We start from the raw sequence: 17,790 nt of genomic DNA, 5'->3' as shown, positions 1-17,790 counted from the left end.
TTTTTGACCTGTATATGGAGCAACCAGGGCAAGTCCCTTCTGGGTTTCAACTGAAATTTCAAACCTTGATTGTGAACTCTTTGGGGCAGGGACCTTGTTCCAGGTATGTAGATTGCAGAGACTCTGAGTCCAGGACAGGGCTACCATACTACAGGTAATAAATAACTATCTCCCTTCCTAAATGTTTCAGAAAGGCTCCTGAAAGCCAATCTCAACCCGAAGTCCTCGGTGCTGGTTTCACCAAGCATGCACAGGCCAGGTAAGGCTTCCAAAACACTATGCAACTACTGCTGCTGAAGACAGCCATGCCTAGGCCAAGCTGCCAGAGATCTGAAGATCCTGAAACAAAAGCAAGAGGAAACACTTGCAAGTTCTGCTTTAAAAACAAGGCGTTGGCTCCATCCTTGTTCCCCGAGAACCACCTTTCAGGGCTGAGGATTTTTGCTGTGGGGCTAACTGTGGTCAAAGACCCCGGATCATGGCAAGGCAGACCTTTCCCTTTCAGTTTCTACTAGCAACACGTTTTAATCATTAGCAATTTCTGAAAGTGGATCTAAAATGGAATTAACCTACTTTAGTGCTCATAACTGCACTTTGTCCTATAAAATCTTGCTACATGTTATCAATTTATAGACCTTAGTGGGAGTAGCCAGTGTGAAATGGTTAAGACACTTTAGCACTGTTTACACACAAATAGAGGTTAAAAAGGTACCTTTGTTGGCCTCAGACGAATGAGCCCAGAATCGTATTTGGAGTGTGAAGTCAGCTAAACCTAATTTAAATTCTTTTCACCATGATTTTTACAGAACAAATTGTGGATAACTAACCTAAAGATTTGACAGCAACCAAAAGCATGCTTCGCCCTTGGGTATTAATAAGACATGGCCCATGCCCCAACAAGTTTACAATCTAAGTTCACACACGATGCAACAAAGATTAATGGACCAACAAAGGAGAACTGGGTTAACAGCAATAAAGAGAGTTACTTGGCAAAGGAGAGGGCACAGAACCATGAAGCAAAAATGTGTGGCTTTTCGTAGGATACCTGAATAACCCAACTAAATTCTTATAGACGTCTTGGCAGAACTGTGCCTCCCAGAAGGGAATGGTCTACTGGATCATTGCTTGAAGCAGGAGGAACTATGTACACTCAAGGACACACCACTAAAGGCTGGATCCAGACATGTTCATTGTGCTCTATGTGCCCATAAATCAAATTTACAGGTTCAAAAATCCATTTTCAAAATTTTAAGACATCTAAAAACATTAAGCTGGTAAAGGGAAGGGTCCATTTTAAAAAAAATAAGCATCAATATTTAAGGGCCTTTTGAAAGATAAGGTGAAAGGCAGAAACACTGGGTGGCAAGAGGAATTTCATGCTCTCAAAGAAACGAATCCACCTGCTGGTACATCGCCCTCACATCGTGATGCTTTCAATACCCCATTCTGTGCCTCAGCACTGGGAGAGAGAGTACATTTACCCTGAACGGTGAATTTTTGCATTAGTATGTTGCTACATTTTATGCTCTTTAAATTAGGGAAAGTTCACTCCAATATCACACAAAGCCTTAATGAATGGCCTTTGTGTTGGGAACAAAGCAAGGGAAGGGGAGGATGGAATTCAGCCCTCAACCAATGGGCAGGGATGCACTGTGGAGGTCAGAGTCCTAACCCTACAACCGTATCTGGGAGTTTCCCAGACATTGGAGCCAACAGCCCTTCCCCAGCCCATTCCAAAGCAGAGTGTTAAAAACCTCACTGTGTTCCCTCCAACACAGCCTCACTGCAGGACTTAAGTGCCACATAGGGCTTCACAGGTCCTCGGTACCTGGGTGACCCTGAAGCCCAAGCTTGCTGCCCTGATTACTACTGTATGTAGATTGTCTAGCACATTTCCAGTACTATGGCACTTTCCAACCAAAAGGAACAGTCCCCTCCCCTTACCACCTAAGATCTTACCACCTAAAGAGACAAAGGACAGATGAAAAGACAGGGAAGGGATACCATCAATAAGCAGAGGGGTCAGGATAGGCCCCACAGGTACTCAATATGTAAATGCCATTTGTTAATATATGCAGTAGCCATATTGGTCCCAGGATATTAGAGAGACAAGGTGGTCGAGGTAGTATCTTTTATTGGACCAACTTCCATTGCTTTAAGCTTGTCTCTCTCACCAACAGAAGTTGGTCCAATAAAGCATTACCTCACCCATCTAGTCTAATTTGTTAACAAATTTTTTCAAGCTGACCCCCTGCAGAACATTAGTTTGACCCAACTCTGGGAAATCCTACTTAAACTATCCCCTTATCTATACCCTCCCCATCCCAACCAACAAACGCTCCTGTCCTCTCTCAGTACGGTTAACCCAGACTCAGACTCAGCCCCTGCATCCCCCATGCAGAGAACCTTCACTCTCCCTCTGCATAAGTCCCCATTCTCCAGCGACGGAAGGAAAGTCACTGTTGGTGGTGGAGAATCTCTTGGGATACTGGAGGTCTTCCCTCTCCATGCTGCTTGCCCTAACAGCTGCAGGCCTGAGCCTTTGAAAGCTTACAAGCCCACAGCACACCAATGCGGTATACTTTTCTTAATGAAGGTGCAATTGCACATGTTCTCACCAGATACCTGAGAGAGAACACATGGGTTTCATTTCGCATTTATAAATCTGGAAGAAAAACTTTCATCAAGAGTGGCCACTTCTTAAACAATGTGGCACTTAAAGCAAAAGAACATGAGAAAGCTTGGCAGACAGATACATTCCTCACAGGGGCACCGTTGTAAGGAGTGTAGCTGGCCTTTTATAGGATACCCACCCACTAGTCAGATCCAACCACCCTGCATTTAGTCTTTGACACGCAACAGTCAGTGCAATGGAGGAAATGGTGCTCAAATAGAATTCAAAGCGAAACACAAGACAGTTGTATTTTATAGCATCCCATTACATCTGTACAGTTTTCCAGGCAAGTGACAGGTTTTCTTCAAGCAACATTCTATGATGATACATACTTAAAAAAAAATCACTATATCCTAATATACACATGCTATTAAATGAAGTTGGAGACGTTTGTATCTTTCAGTTGGTGAAGAAAATAGACACAATCTCTCTGGAGGACATTTCTTTTCACTCAAAGGAGGATCAAGAGACCGAAAGTCACCCCTTTGGGTCAAAAAATGGCACTGCTCATAGGTTTAGAAAACCTTACTCATGAACCTAAGACAACTTACAGGGGCTACAGACACAGAGATAATCTATGTGCTCCAAGATCATCCCAGCAACAAGCTAGTTTCTCCATTTGAGTTTGGAGAAGTTTTTCATATCCATCCATCCTGGAGGTCAGCTTCAGTTGCTAAAGCACATGGCTTCTTAATGGTTCTAAGAATAAAGATTTTTTCTTTAGAGAGCCTCAAGTTGTTTTTACCATGTTGTTTTAACACTACTGCTGTAGTATTACAGTGAAATTATTCTATTAAAATAATATGCTTACATTATACATTTAAAAATTAGAGAAAATATCACTAAAAATAGGTTCTGGTTATTGAATTTCACAAAATGCTCAATTATGAATAGTTTTCCACAAAAATCTGACCAGGATTCTACCCCAAAAGTTGAGGAGGCAGTTCCAGTCTAGCTTTGTCACACCAAACACACATTTTTGCCTTCCATTTCTGCCACCATGCCCTTCTTTCCACCCCAAAATTCCAGGCATGTCTTCCACCGATTATTGTTCTTTGGTTCCTCTATTTACTTTAAGCCTCAGTATGTTTAAATATCAAGGAGACAGCTTTGTTGACAATGAGTCATTAAATGGGCCAAACACCAAGAAACTGAAGGCCTGGCTGACAGGAAGAGAACTCGTGCCAGGGAAGACACCAGAGGAGTTGCAAGTCATCAGAAAGTGATCAAGTAATAATTAAGGTTTGAATTTACAGAATGGGTTCACACATCCGAATGAGAATGCCCATCAAACCTATGCAAAATTACTCAGCACCACCACCTGCCAGCAATGTTCACAGAAGACACCATAACACAAATGCATCTGATTATGCCACACCAACGACGTCAATGTGCAGTCTCAAGGGCTACCGCAGAAGTGGAAGGGACTGTCTCCTCATCTTAATATTTTTTTTGGAAAACCAGGGGTCCTCCTTTGTTCCACCAACTTCCTTCGTTTACTCTACGCAATTGTGTTGCTGGCAGGGTTGGAAACGTATAGCAAAGGGGCCGTGTCCTCCAGGGGTGATTGACGCAGCTGAACACAGCATACTCTAGAAGGCATTTTTAATTTTGGCAGCCACAACGACTAGGATCTCTCCAATTTTCTTCTGCCAGTTCTCTATGTCCTTGGACACTTCACACCACAGCTCTCCATGGCGGGGCTCAGCATTCTCACAGCGCTTTTTCACCTCTTCCTGCTGCTCCTATGGAGGAAGGAAAACAACAGGCTGGGACTACCTTAATCCCCCAATTCTTTCCCCTAGCTGAGCAAGAAGGTCTTCAGATCCTACCGTTCCTCCTAACGCACTGGTACATTGTGCTGGAAGTTAAGGGCCTATACAAACCATTAAAAAAAGAAAAAGCGGTGGAAATCAGGGTTAGGAATAACTGAAGGTTAAAGATTGGCAGCAATGGCAACTGTTCTGCTTTGCAAAGCAGCCCAATGGCTGACAAACTATTTTTGGTTTTCCACCATCTACCTTTCCCCACATTCTTTACATAGTTGCTCTTCACAGAATCTAAGATTTGTGGTGAGAGAACACACAAAAATGGATATTTTGCGGAGTTATGAATCTAATACGGTGCTCTATAGCCTAGTCTTAGTACATTCTAGGCTGCCAGACAATGAAACCGTTTCCCTATTCACAGTTCAGGCAGAATCAAAGCAACTGTGGTGGACGCTTTCCTTGTGTTGCCTTAACACATCACGCATATCGAGGGGGACTCATCTCCCAGAAGCTGAGAAGTCTCACATCAGCTCAGTACCAGGTTTCTCATGAGCATTACATAGGAACTGCCATACTGGATTAGAACAATGGTCCATCAGATCCGATATGCTACTTCCAACCGCAACCCATATAGATATTTCAGGGGATGAGATAAAAACCCTCATAAGGGGCAATTATCCAGCAACACCTATAGGGAAGCTTCTTACTAACCCCAAGCAGTTAGCGGATGGCTTACGCCTTGAAGAATGAAGGTTGATCTCATACATTTTTGTATCTGCTAATGTAACTGTGGATGGCCAAGACAGGCTGCCAACTGTGTCGCGTTCTTTGTGGTGGTGTTTTTTGTGATATTCACTCCTGGTGGACTGAGTGGAAATACTATCTTTGGAGGACCACACAGAAAAATTAGTGTGCGTGGGGTCAGTGCTCAACAATGCATATTTTACTGCAGCTATTATTGGGGTAGCAGTTTCTAATTTTTAAAATCTATATTATTTTTCCATGCTGTGATATCTAGTGAAATTGGTAAAGGAACACCAGAGCGCGCATGTAGAGAGAAGTGCATATTCGGCCTAACCGTACAAGAATTGGCGGCTGTGATTGCAGAGCCATTGGCCATTATCTTTGAAAACTCGTGGCGAACCGGGGAAGTCCCGGATGACTGGAAAAAGGCTAATGTAGTGCCAATCTTTAAAAAAGGGAAGAAGGAGGATCCTGGGAACTACAGGCCAGTCAGCCTCACCTCAGTCCCTGGAAAAATCATGGAGCAGGTCCTCAAAGAATCAATCCTGAAGCACTTGCATGAGAGGAAAGTGATCAGGAACAGCCAGCATGGATTCACCAAGGGAAGGTCATGCCTGACTAATCTAATCGCCTTCTATGATGAGATTACTGGTTCTGTGGATGAAGGGAAAGCAGTGGATGTATTGTTTCTTGACTTTAGCAAAGCTTTTGACACGGTCTCCCACAGTATTCTTGTCAGCAAGTTAAGGAAGTATGGGCTGGATGAATGCACTATAAGGTGGGTAGAAAGCTGGCTAGATTGTCGGGCTCAACGGGTAGTGATCAATGGCTCCATGTCTAGTTGGCAGCCGGTATCAAGTGGAGTGCCCCAAGGGTCGGTCCTGGGGCCGGTTTTGTTCAATATCTTCATAAATGATCTGGAGGATGGTGTGGATTGCACTCTCAGCAAATTTGCAGATGATACTAAACTGGGAGGAGTGGTAGATACGCTGGAGGGGAAGGATAGGATACAGAAGGACCTAGACAAATTGGAGGATTGGGCCAAAAGAAATCTGATGAGGTTCAATAAGGATAAGTGCAGGGTCCTGCACTTAGGACGGAAGAACCCAATGCACAGCTACAGACTAGGGACCGAATGGCTAGGCAGCAGTTCTGCGGAAAAGGACCTAGGGGTGACAGTGGACGAGAAGCTGGATATGAGTCAGCAGTGTGCCCTTGTTGCCAAGAAGGCCAATGGCATTTTGGGATGTATAAGTAGGGGCATAGCGAGCAGATCGAGGGACGTGATCGTTCCCCTCTATTCGACATTGGTGAGGCCTCATCTGCAGTACTGTGTCCAGTTTTGGGCCCCACACTTCAAGAAGGATGTGGATAAATTGGAGAGAGTCCAGCGAAGGGCAACAAAAATGATTAGGGGACTGGAACACATGAGTTATGAGGAGAGGCTGAGGGAGCTGGGATTGTTTAGCCTGCAGAAGAGAAGAATGAGGGGGGATTTGATAGCTGCTTTCAACTACCTGAAAGGGGGTTCCAAAGAGGATGGCTCTAGACTGTTCTCAATGGTAGCAGATGACAGAACGAGGAGTAATGGTCTCAAGTTGCAGTGGGGGAGGTTTAGATTGGATATTAGGAAAAACTTTTTCACTAAGAGGGTGGTGAAACACTGGAATGCATTACCTAGGGAGGTGGTAGAATCTCCTTCCTTAGAGGTTTTTAAGGTCAGGCTTGACAAAGCCCTGGCTGGGATGATTTAACTGGGAATTGGTCCTGCTTCGAGCAAGGGGTTGGACTAGATGACCTTCTGGGGTCCCTTCCAACCCTGATATTCTATGATTCTATGATTCTAAGAGCTGTGGCATTGCTAACTGATCCTGAAGAATCCCCCATCCTCTGCTTCAAAAGCAGAAACTACACACTTCAGTTTAAGAGTAGATGTGCAATGGCAGTGAGCATTCAAGATGGTATTTGGCTTGACAATTACCATTTCCTGCAGAACCACATAGAGAACACAGATGGGGTACACTAGACTTACAGTTGCTCTGATCTATAATCAAACACTAGGCTTGCACACAATTGTTTCCCAGCCACATAAAGCTGTCTGTAAAGATACATAACCTTTTTTGTTTAGAGCTTTGAGATAGCTGTTCTGAAAGGTTCTGGATTCATAAAATGATTAAGTCATTTGTAGGTTTACATTTTCCTTTTGTAAAGGCAGTCAGTTGGCAATTTCTGAAGGTGAAATCTAAAAAGTAATTCCATCTATTAACAATGCTGGTTTTAAAAACATCACGTTTTAAGTCACACTGCTCATAATTATCTAGTTAGCAAAAGCAGTCTCAGCCTCTCACTCCTCAGGCCAAGTGTAATGCAGAGCAACGCACTCTCTGCTAGGAACAGGGTGCCCTTAACGGCTGAGCAGTAATTCCTGTTGCTGATTAATCTGTAGTGACGATGGGCTGCAAAAACAGTCCTGATAGCCAGCGGAAGATGGGATGGGCACGCCACACCACTCCCCAGGAGGTCACGGCTTCTTTCTAGAGAGAGACACACACTCTCTTACCTCAGTGCCATGCTGGAGCTCGAATTTGTAAAAGAAAGCCCAGGCATCCCCCAGGTCTGAATCTATCTTCACTGTCCGATGGAACCATTCTCGGGCCTTGGTTATTTTACGCTCGCTCCAGAACAACCTGTTGTGGGAAGGAAAGAGAGAAAAGCAGAAGTGGGCAGCTGGCAGGTCACTCTCTACTTGCAGAGACAACTGGTCATCTGACACGGTTTAAAAAGTTCAGCTCTTGGCTCTCCCAGAACAAAGGGGGCAGCTATGCAAAAGAGATCCTTCTGCTTGGGAAGGTGGAAGAGGGACTACAGAGGTGAAATGGAACACCCACTGTTTCCTTGCTGATTGCTGAGTCTAAAAGGGTAAATTAGCCCCCAACCCAAAAAGGAAGCAGGTGGGAGAGTCAGATGTTCTGAAGAAAGAATGTTATTACTTTCTTGAAACCCAGACAGAATCTTCCTCCCTCATTTGCTTATTGTCAGTCAATCATGCTTCCCCAAAGTCAGAAAATGACAGGATTAGGCAGGCAATCTTATCTCCCACCCCCACGTTCTTCATGTTTTGAGATGATCTTGTACCTATCTAACAAGCTATGTACAATCTTTAGATATTTGGAGCTTATCTAAGTCCTGTACCTACAGAAGTGTGTCCAGATTTACGAAGGCCAAGCTCTAAAGCAGAACCCATCGTACCATGCATGTATATAGTGAAATACTAAAATCTACTGAAACAGATGTACATTGAAAATCTATTTCAATGCAAAAGGGTAGGAGTGGGATTTAGATGTTTAAACCCAACTTTTGCACTCACATTGCCTGTCACCATTTCTAAAATTTTCTCATGAATTTCAAAACTTCTCCCCCCCAAGAACTACTCAACTGTGTCAATATTTTATGGGTTTGGTTTCTGTACATCAAATAGAGTTCAATTAAAACTAGCGAGGTCTTTATGAATAGGAGGCTGTGTGATTGGCTAAGCTGCTAAGTTGTATCATTTTATGGTTTGATAACATGATTGATTTTTAAGCCTTATGATACTCTTGATTGTTCGGTGTTAGATAAACTGTGATTTAAAGAGCATGAACACTGATAGGAAACAGACAAAACACCTGCAAAGTAACAATTTGCAGTAACTTATTTACTTTTAACAAAAGCTCTTCACAATCATGTTACAGCCCTAGGTATCAGAGATACATACATAAGACTCATTATGGGAGGCGGAAGCAACCTGTGCTGGGTTTAGTTTAGCTACTAAATAGTCTGAGGCTGTACCAGAAAGGGCCTGGAACCAGTTTCCCTAAAGCGAAAGTTAAAATTCTTCTCCTTTGCCGACAAATCTGAACAAGTCAGCTGTCATTGTCTGGCAGACCCTAGTGCCACAGTAACTGGAGTGAATCCTGTATGATTTGCTTTGGCTTACAAGAAAAGTTGTGAAAGAGTTGGGCACTGTTTTACACACTTCCTCTATTAAACTCTTCTGGTATTTACAAAAGAAAAAACAGCTGGTTTCAATCACTATTGCACTAAAATCAGCCCTGCACTTGAATGGAGGCCCTTAACATAAAAGAACAGGAAAAAAGCCATGAAGCACTGTGTATTAAAGTACTAGCCCTTCAACATTCGATAACTCAAAATTTGGTCTAGGCAACAAGAGAAAAATGATATTTTAGTCTTGTTTCAATTCCTAAATGGACATTTGCCTGCTTCACAGAAGCAAATTCAGCACAATTGGCAGCTTATACACAGGAAATGCCCAAAATGAAACAGCATGGGATGACGGAAGCAGAGCTGGAAAAGCAGAATACAGCAGGTCAAGATTATGGGCCACTGGCAGAATTTGGGGACTAAGAGGGCAGGCGGGGAAGAGACGGAGTTTAAATAACCTGTCCACATTAAACTGGCACAGTGGCCAGCGCAAGCAGCCCCATGCTTCCATAGGCATGAACAACATATCCTAAAAAGTAAAAGCAATGACAGCTTGTCTTCAAGTCTTTGTCAAAGTTATGTACCAAGGTATCTCCTGCTAGTGATGTTTTCAGTGTACATAAACCTAACACTAGAACAGATCTCAGCATGAATCCACTGTGTTCCCCACTGTACTCCTACACTTCCTAGCTGACATTAGTACTCTGAGAAAAGGCAGACAGCTTGTGTTCAACCAAGCGAAAGAAGCTGATCTGCACTGATGCTCAGAGGCAGCTACACAGATGCATCAGTTGTTCCTGGATTTGAGGCATATCAATACTGTATTGAAGCAAGACCACGTGATACCAATCTGCAGCAGTGTTTTTGTTGTGTATGTGACCTCAACTTGTGTACAGAGACAAAATGTCTATTTTTACTTAATTAAAATAGGAATAGCAACTCACTTGGCTACAGCCAACAGGACGTGAGGGTCGTGCTCACACTTCTTCAGGGCATCCACACTTTTGGTCTTTCGCTGTGGTCTTGCCTCAAGGAAAATTGCTTCTGACCATAGGATTCCTAAAAAACAAATAGGAAGATTCCAATTTTTGTTAAATCAGAGATTAAAAGGCCACATTACCAAGAATAACGAGTATGATAGAAGCTTAAATCCAGAATGGAGTGTCTTTACTGTCTCAGACTTTCAGGCCAGAAGGGACCATCATGATGATCTAGTCTGACCTCCTGCATATGGCAGGCCACAGAACCTCACCCACCCACTCCTGTAGGAGGCCCATAACTTCTGGCTGAGTTACTGAAGTCCTCAAATCTTGATGTAAAGACTTCAAGATACAGAGAATCCACCACTTACTCTAGTTCAAAACAGCCAATGACCCATGCGCCTCACTCTGAAGAGGAAGGCAAACTCCCTCAGGGTCTCTGCCAATCTGACCTGGGGAAAAATTATTTCCCAACCCACATATGGCAATCAATGAAACACTGAGCATGTGGCCAAGAACCACCTGCCAGACACCTGGGAAAGAATTCTTTTTAACTCAGAGCCCTCCCCCTCTAGTGTCCCATCTCTGGCCAGTGGAGATATTTGCTAATAGCAGTCAGGGATGAGCCATAGGCCTTTGTAGGCAATCACACCATCCCCTCCATAAATTTAGCAAGCTCAGTCTTAAAATAAGTTAGGTTTTTTGCCCCTACTACTCCCCTTGGAAGACTGTTCCAAAACTTCACTTTTCTGATGGTTAGAAACCTTCATCTAATTTCAAGCCTAAACTTATTGATGGCCAGTTTATAGTCATTTGTTCTAGTGCCAATGTTGTCCCTTAACTTAAATAATTCCTCTCCTTGCCTGGTGTTTATCCCCCTGATGTATTTATAGAGAGCAATCATATCTCCCCCTCTACTTCGTTTTGTTAGGCTAAACAAGCCAAGCTCCTTAAGTCTCCTCTTGTAAGATAGGTTATCCATTCCTCTGATCATTTTAGTAGCCCTTCTCTGCACCTGTTCCAGTTTGAATTTGTCTTTCTTAAAGACAGGAGACCAGAACTGCACACACTATTCCAGATGAGATCTCACCAGTGTCTTGTATAATGGTAACAACACTTCCCCATCTCTCCTAGAAATACCTTGCCGGATGCATCCTAGGATTGCATTAGCCTCTTTCACAGCCGCATCATATTGGTGCTTCATAGTCATCCTGTGATGAACCAACCTAATGCTCAAATAGCTCTTACCAAAACTCACTAACTTTGTACTGAATGTTTCTTTATTTTGTGCTCTGCAGTATCAGCTGCTATTCCCTGAGTACTGAGACTCCAGCTTTGAAGAGTTTCCACAATACACACTCTTAGCTTTCCATTTTTTTTGGTACTTCATACACTAGGTATGTGCCGGCCCCAAAGACTTTCAGCTGAGACCACCACACAATGGGAACAGTGCAATATAGAACTATCCTCAAACCTCTTCTGGAGACCCTGCATCATGCAACACACGATTGGTGTTATGTGGTGGCCATCGGCCATTTATGGATGCATCTGTAAGCAATGTTTGAACACGGTTATCCCACAAGTGCAGGTAAATGTTTTAATTGTACAGACAAATCACATGCATTTGCCTACATACTAATTCAGTTAATTCATGAGTGCCAAAAGGTGGGATACACTCATCAGCTTTCCAGTGGTTAGCATGAAGGGATAAACAGTCTGATGAAACTTTCCACAGTTCTCTTCATGCACACAGTATATTTCCCAACACCACTGCCAACAAATTATTAGAAGCAAAGCTAAAATGCCTTGAAAATATATACATTTCTAGTAGTCTGCTATGAAGGGGGCACTTAGTATGAAAATAATAGACCACACAAAGTCATTATTGGCAGATTGGCGGTAGCTAAACTTGAACCTGGTCTATACTACAAAGTTTTGCCAGCAGAGTTGTTGGCTAGGAGTCCGGGGGAGGGTGGAAATCACACCCCATAGCCAACACAGTTATGCCACCAAAACCCTGGTGTAGATGCAACGATGCTGACAGAAGAATGAGCTGGAGCAGCTATGCCTGCAGAAGAAGAACTTCTGCCAGCTTATACTGCATCTGCCCTAGAGAGCTCTGCATCTGCACTAGAGAGACAAGCCCATAGTGAACAACCCGGACCAAAAAGGTAACCAAATCTCTCAGATAGGCAGGAGTGAAATTGTTGAGTATGTAATTTTAATTGTACGGGACACACTACATCTATGTCTTCAAAGTGAATATGACAGGTAATTACCCTCAGGAGGAAAAACATTAAGAAGCTATAAAACATACCACCTGGAAGTAGTTGGAAGAGTTTGATGAAGAACGCTGAAGTCCTCCCAATGATCCTTACTGTACACTGCTGCCAAACAGGCCAGTCACAGGAGGCCCAGAAAAACTGCTCTAAATGCCCACAGAAGTTTAAGGTTACACATCCCCAGAGAATTTTTCTTTCATTGCCAAAAGCTGAAAAGGAAATCTGCTCAAAGGAGCATGAAATCTTCTGGTTCACATGTCAGCCAGCCACACCTGTGGAACACTCTCAATCTATGAAAATCTTTAGAAGTCTTACATCTGTCAGGATTCCATCAGGAGGTTCAGAGCAATAGCTTCCTGTAAGTGGTAGCCATGTATGCATCATAGGTAAGGATACGATTCTGTCACGGATATTTTTAGTGAAAGTCATGGACAGGTCACAGGCAATAAACAAAAATTCATGGAAGCACTGACCTGTCCCTGACTTTTACTCAAAACATCCCTGACAAAATGGGGAGGGAGGAGGGTCCAGGACTCTGCCCCCCTGCCTGGGAGCTGCAGGGCTGTTGGGGGTGGGGGGAAGGGTTCAAGCGGTGGCAGTTGGGGAGCTGTGGGGGGGCCCGTCAGCAGTAGTGGCCAGGGAGCTCTGGGGTCCCCGTGGTGGCTGGGAGCTGCGGGGGGGCCCACCGCCATCCACAGAGGCTCGGCTGCTGAGGCAGTCCCCTGCTGCTTGCAGCAATTGGTCAACTGCAGGGCCCCCAATGTCACGGAGACTCTGGAAGTCATGGATTCTGTGACTTCCACGACCGCTGTGACATAATCGTAGCCTTAACCGTGTGTGTGTGTGTGTGTGTATACACACATACACACACACACAAACACACACACACTCTCTCTCTCTCTAACTTTATTCTGATTTCACTGATCGTTTAGAGCAAGAATTTTCCCTTTGTCTCTTTCAGGGCTTCCCTTTACTTGCAGGGTATATTTGTACCAGTGTAGAAAAGTCCATGACCTGACCATGTGTTTTATGACTATTGTGGTATTCCACAACAGGGGGAAAAAAAGATCCTTAAAATAAAAAGCTTTTCTTTCTCAAGATTATTTACCTATGTAGTTGCTACAGGGCTGTTATACAATGGTGACTAGGAAGAGAACTCAGCAATCATGAATGGCAGGGAAGGAGGTTCAGGACGAAATACTTCTATGTGGTTCATGCTACAAAAATGTTCAGAAACTCTTGACCTAGTGGGAGGGTGGGAGTCAGAACACTTGCATTCTAGTCCTGGCTCCAACACCGATCTGCTGTGTTATCCTTAGCAAGTGCACACAATTAGTTTTCCCCATCTATAAAATGGAGATAGTATTTATCTATCCCATGGAAGTGTTGTGAAGGTGCCGACAAGCTACGATATAAGGAATTCTTATGAGTGCACATCTCGTAATGGAAGATGCAAAGAAATCTCATAATTTTTCCACTAAATCATACCCTGCTGAACAGTTTCTGCACAAATGATCTCTGTTAACCCAGAGTGCTTTCATTCAATCCCAGAACTTATCACCTCTTTTAAACAGGAGACATCAGTTTAGTTCTCAGAGGAAAAAAAAGTTACCCATGTCCAAGATACTCTCTCAGGAAACCAGGAACCACAAACTGGACACAGGCCTGATATCACAATCCAAGCAACACTGCAGAAAAACTGAACCACCTGTGAACAATCCATGCCCTTTTCTTCAGGCAAGAGTCAAGACCTCTAACAGATCTGCAACACTTCTTCTGAAGAAGGAAATTACCACCTCCTACAGCATATCATAATCTGACCGGTACATAAGACGACATGGCTAGTAGAAACATCTTAGAGAGATGAGGAACCCTCTTATCCACCAAGCAAAAATAACTGGATTTCAGAAAAATCAGCTCCTCCTTACCCGAGTTGGGACATTCCTGCAATGCCTTGGCCATCAGCGTATTAGCAATGTTCTTTAGTCCAGCTCTGTATTCTAATCGCACGGACTCTAACCTGGTGTGGAAAAGATAGCATTGTCAACATCTCAATTCAGTATCTAAGAAAGCAGGAGCCCACCAGTGAGACATTTCATTTGAAGGACATGGGATTTGTTAAGAACACATCTACCAGTGCTCTCTGCACAGCTTCCAGGAGACTAATTTTGCTCACTCTCATAAGCTCATTGGGCTAAATGTGTTCAGCAGGAAATCATGGAAGAATCAATGACTATTATAATTTTTCCATCCCCTGGGTTAAGAGACAATTGTGACCTTTATTTTGTAACTGTCATCTTAGATAAAAACATTTAGAGGAGACTGAATTAACATGGAAAAGGAAAGACCTGGTTTCAGAACGTTAGTTTAAATTAATCTACAGTTTCCATTAAAAGAAAACAGCTGGCAACCAACTGCATTCCCCAAACAAGTAACATGATGGCAGCTGTGTCCTAGAAGAGCCCCCCAGAGGACTGCAGGTATTCAGAAGGGAATTGTTGTCCCCAAAGCAAAAGAGTGAAATACCCAGGATTTCCTTCTGGCTATATGCGATAATTTGGATAGAGAATCCATGCTTGGATGGCAGGAGGTTGGGGAAGGGTGAAAGGTGGTCAGCATAAAAAATACATTGCCCTTATTGTTCATGTGTACTCAGTTCAGCTCTACACTACTCACCAGAGGTCTGGATTCTTTGGATTCTTCAAGCGAGACTTCTCCAAGATGGCTCTTGCTCTGGTCAGTTGCCCAACTTTCTCCTCCAGCCTGGACAGCAAGAGCCACAGGGGCGTGGAATGGGGGCACTTCTTCAACTGTTTAAAAGAAAGCAAACAAACCATGGTTTGGGGCAACAGGGAGAGAGGACAATGGGGAGTTTATAGAATTGACTACTTTTTATGCCAAAGCTGCAGAGCAACTTCCAGAGAAGCGAATCCTTAGTGAAACTCTGAAGTATGGGGAGAAGGGGGAAATGTGAGTCACTGGTGTCACTTGATATTTTTCACAGCCTTTCTGGTGAGTTTTATGATAGGAATCCCTGTGAAAAATAATTTTTTGTCTTGTCTCTTGAAGTTCCAGGGGAAAAAAAGGGCAATGCACTGTATATTACTGAGCTGCCTCAGTGTTATGTGGAAACACACCTTGACTAATGGGTGTATTCAAAATCTGTGTCGCCTTGAGATGGAACATAAAGTGCTGCATCAGCAGAGGAGAACATGGCATCCAAATTTAGGTTTCCTTTGACTTTAAGGGACTTTAGGCCACTTTTAGCCTCCAATTACTAACATGTCTCCAAGTCAGTTTCATGGCTAATTTTAAGAGCATTCACTCTCTTATTCCACATCACTCCCAAGACGTGCCCCAAATATATTTGGGGTATATGGCAGCATGCACCTTTTTGGTGGCTAATGAATCTCTTTGGACTACATAAGCTCTCTCCTTGCACTTTGTTCCTCGTAAAACCTACCAACGGGTACTTTTTTTGCTTTGGTAGCCATTAGAATATTGAATAGAAAAAGTAAATATTTTAAAGGGGAGCTTGAATTCCCCCTCCCCCCAATCAAGAACAAGCATATGGCCAGCTTCCTCTTAACATTGTCAATACAACTGAAAGAATAGGTAACTCGGTTATAGCATAACCATAGTCAATCTACTTGGATGTGTGGTTTGATGTTTATACTACAGAGCATGAATGTGTGGCGAAGAAGAGATTAGCCTCTCATTTTACACAGACAAATCTGAATGCACCAAATACATGTAACTTGGAAGGATCTTGGAATAAATATTACTCTAGTGGAGGATAAATTCTATCCAGAGACTCTGGTTTAGATGTTCATACTTTGCTCAACCTCTTCACCTAGCTATTCCTATGTGATCATTCTACCATTTTAGCAAGATGTCAGCATCCAGCCTACCAGTTTGCCAGGGACAGATTCCTACAAGTTATGGCTTTTGCTTTGAGGAAGACAGTCAATACACAATTTCCTCATACTGGAGGCATGAAAGCAGAGATGGAATCATATCCATTCTTACCCCTTGATTATAGGCTTCCCGAGCTTTTTCTATTAGCTCATCTTGCTCCTCGATCTGCCCTTTCATCATCCACAGCTTGGGGAAGTCTTCATAGTGCTTCAGGGCTTCCTCACAGAGCTCCTGGGCAGCAGCAATGTTCCCAAGCACCCATTCCAATTTCACTGATTTCATAAAGACCTAACACCAGACAAGAAGGTGCTTTATCATTAGCAGTTATTGATCCAGTAACATATCAATGCAGTGGATTCCTTGTTCCACAAACATACAGCTATTACATTAGCAGACTAGGAACAGACTTCTGAAAACAGGAAAATTAAGGCTAAAAAAATTCTGGAAGTCAGCAACAGCTAGAGATCAACACAAAAGTTATCCAGGAGCTGGAACAACATGATCAAACTTAACCTTTGCCCCAACTATAAGCAGAGTGCATATAAGTGATATTAAAGAAGTATTCCAGACACAAATATTTAGGCAGTAGAAGAGCATATGAACATGAGTTTGCTCACCGGCTTTCCTACCACACCCCACTTTCCTTTACCAGGTCTCTACCACAGTTGTAAATGTGGCTCCCAGGACCTCTTTCCCTCCTTCCCCACACTCCAAAGCTCTGAACTAGAAGGCTAAGGACTGCCACATACTGCTTGCAATTCTTCGCTTTACCATTTAGAAGGGCCATTGTTGAGAGGTAATGTGCTTCTTGCTGGTCCAGATTGTGAAAGACTAAAACCAAAAATCAAATACAGACTGCAAGACATTTAGATACTATTAGCTTCCCACATCTTTGAACACCCCCAATAGCCCATGCAAGGAGCAACAGCATCAAATCTGACATACGAAAGTTTCACAACCCTGACTGCCAGGTAGAGAGGAATGTTGAAAAGATCAAGGATGAGGGGTAAATTTTTTTAATTAAATTTTGCTTTATTTTCCCTATTACAAAGACTAGATCTATTTTGTTTGAGGGGTGCGGTGGGAGGCTGTTTTAAAATGGCCCAGTTGAAAATTGGCAAAATAACTTCTGCCTACACATGATATTGCAAGCTAAATCCTACGGATTGACACACCAGTGTAGTTTTATATCACAAACCAGAAGAGTCTCGCCTTTTAGATAACATGCCTGTACTAGGAACTCAAAAAAATATGCATTAGAAAGTCTTCCCTACAAATAGGATAGTTTCATTTTTAAACGTGAGAAATGAAATGCAAGACATGCTTTATGTAACATGTCTATTACATAAACTGTCCACTGTAACTGGGAATTTCTTGACCTTTGCCATCTGTGTAACATTCTAAAGTTTTATTTGATCCTAGTCTTTTTTCTCCATAATACG

The 17,790-nt window shown here is 43.1% G+C and overlaps 1 protein-coding gene across 2 annotated transcripts in view; it reads right to left on the bottom strand.

The window, feature by feature from the left end:
- Positions 1 to 2,908: 2,908 nt before the first annotated feature.
- PRPF6 (pre-mRNA processing factor 6) overlaps positions 2,909 to 17,790 on the bottom strand; it is a 35,128-nt gene continuing 20,246 nt past the window's right edge. For both annotated transcript variants that reach the window (XM_073308980.2, XM_073308979.2), the window contains 6 exons: positions 16,460 to 16,636; positions 15,107 to 15,240; positions 14,359 to 14,450; positions 10,113 to 10,227; positions 7,748 to 7,874; positions 2,909 to 4,419 (listed from right to left, as the gene is read on the bottom strand). In XM_073308980.2, coding sequence (XP_073165081.1) covers positions 4,267 to 4,419; positions 7,748 to 7,874; positions 10,113 to 10,227; positions 14,359 to 14,450; positions 15,107 to 15,240; positions 16,460 to 16,636 — 798 coding nt within the window. In that variant the 3' untranslated portion in view covers positions 2,909 to 4,266. The remainder of the gene's footprint in view (positions 4,420 to 7,747; positions 7,875 to 10,112; positions 10,228 to 14,358; positions 14,451 to 15,106; positions 15,241 to 16,459; positions 16,637 to 17,790) is intronic.

This window comes from Lepidochelys kempii, chromosome 13 (genome assembly GCF_965140285.1).
Source record: "Lepidochelys kempii isolate rLepKem1 chromosome 13, rLepKem1.hap1, whole genome shotgun sequence".
Lineage (NCBI taxonomy): Eukaryota > Metazoa > Chordata > Testudines > Cheloniidae > Lepidochelys > Lepidochelys kempii.
The sequence above is the reverse complement of the archived record's forward strand: the minus strand, read 5'-3'. Positions and strand labels throughout refer to the sequence as shown.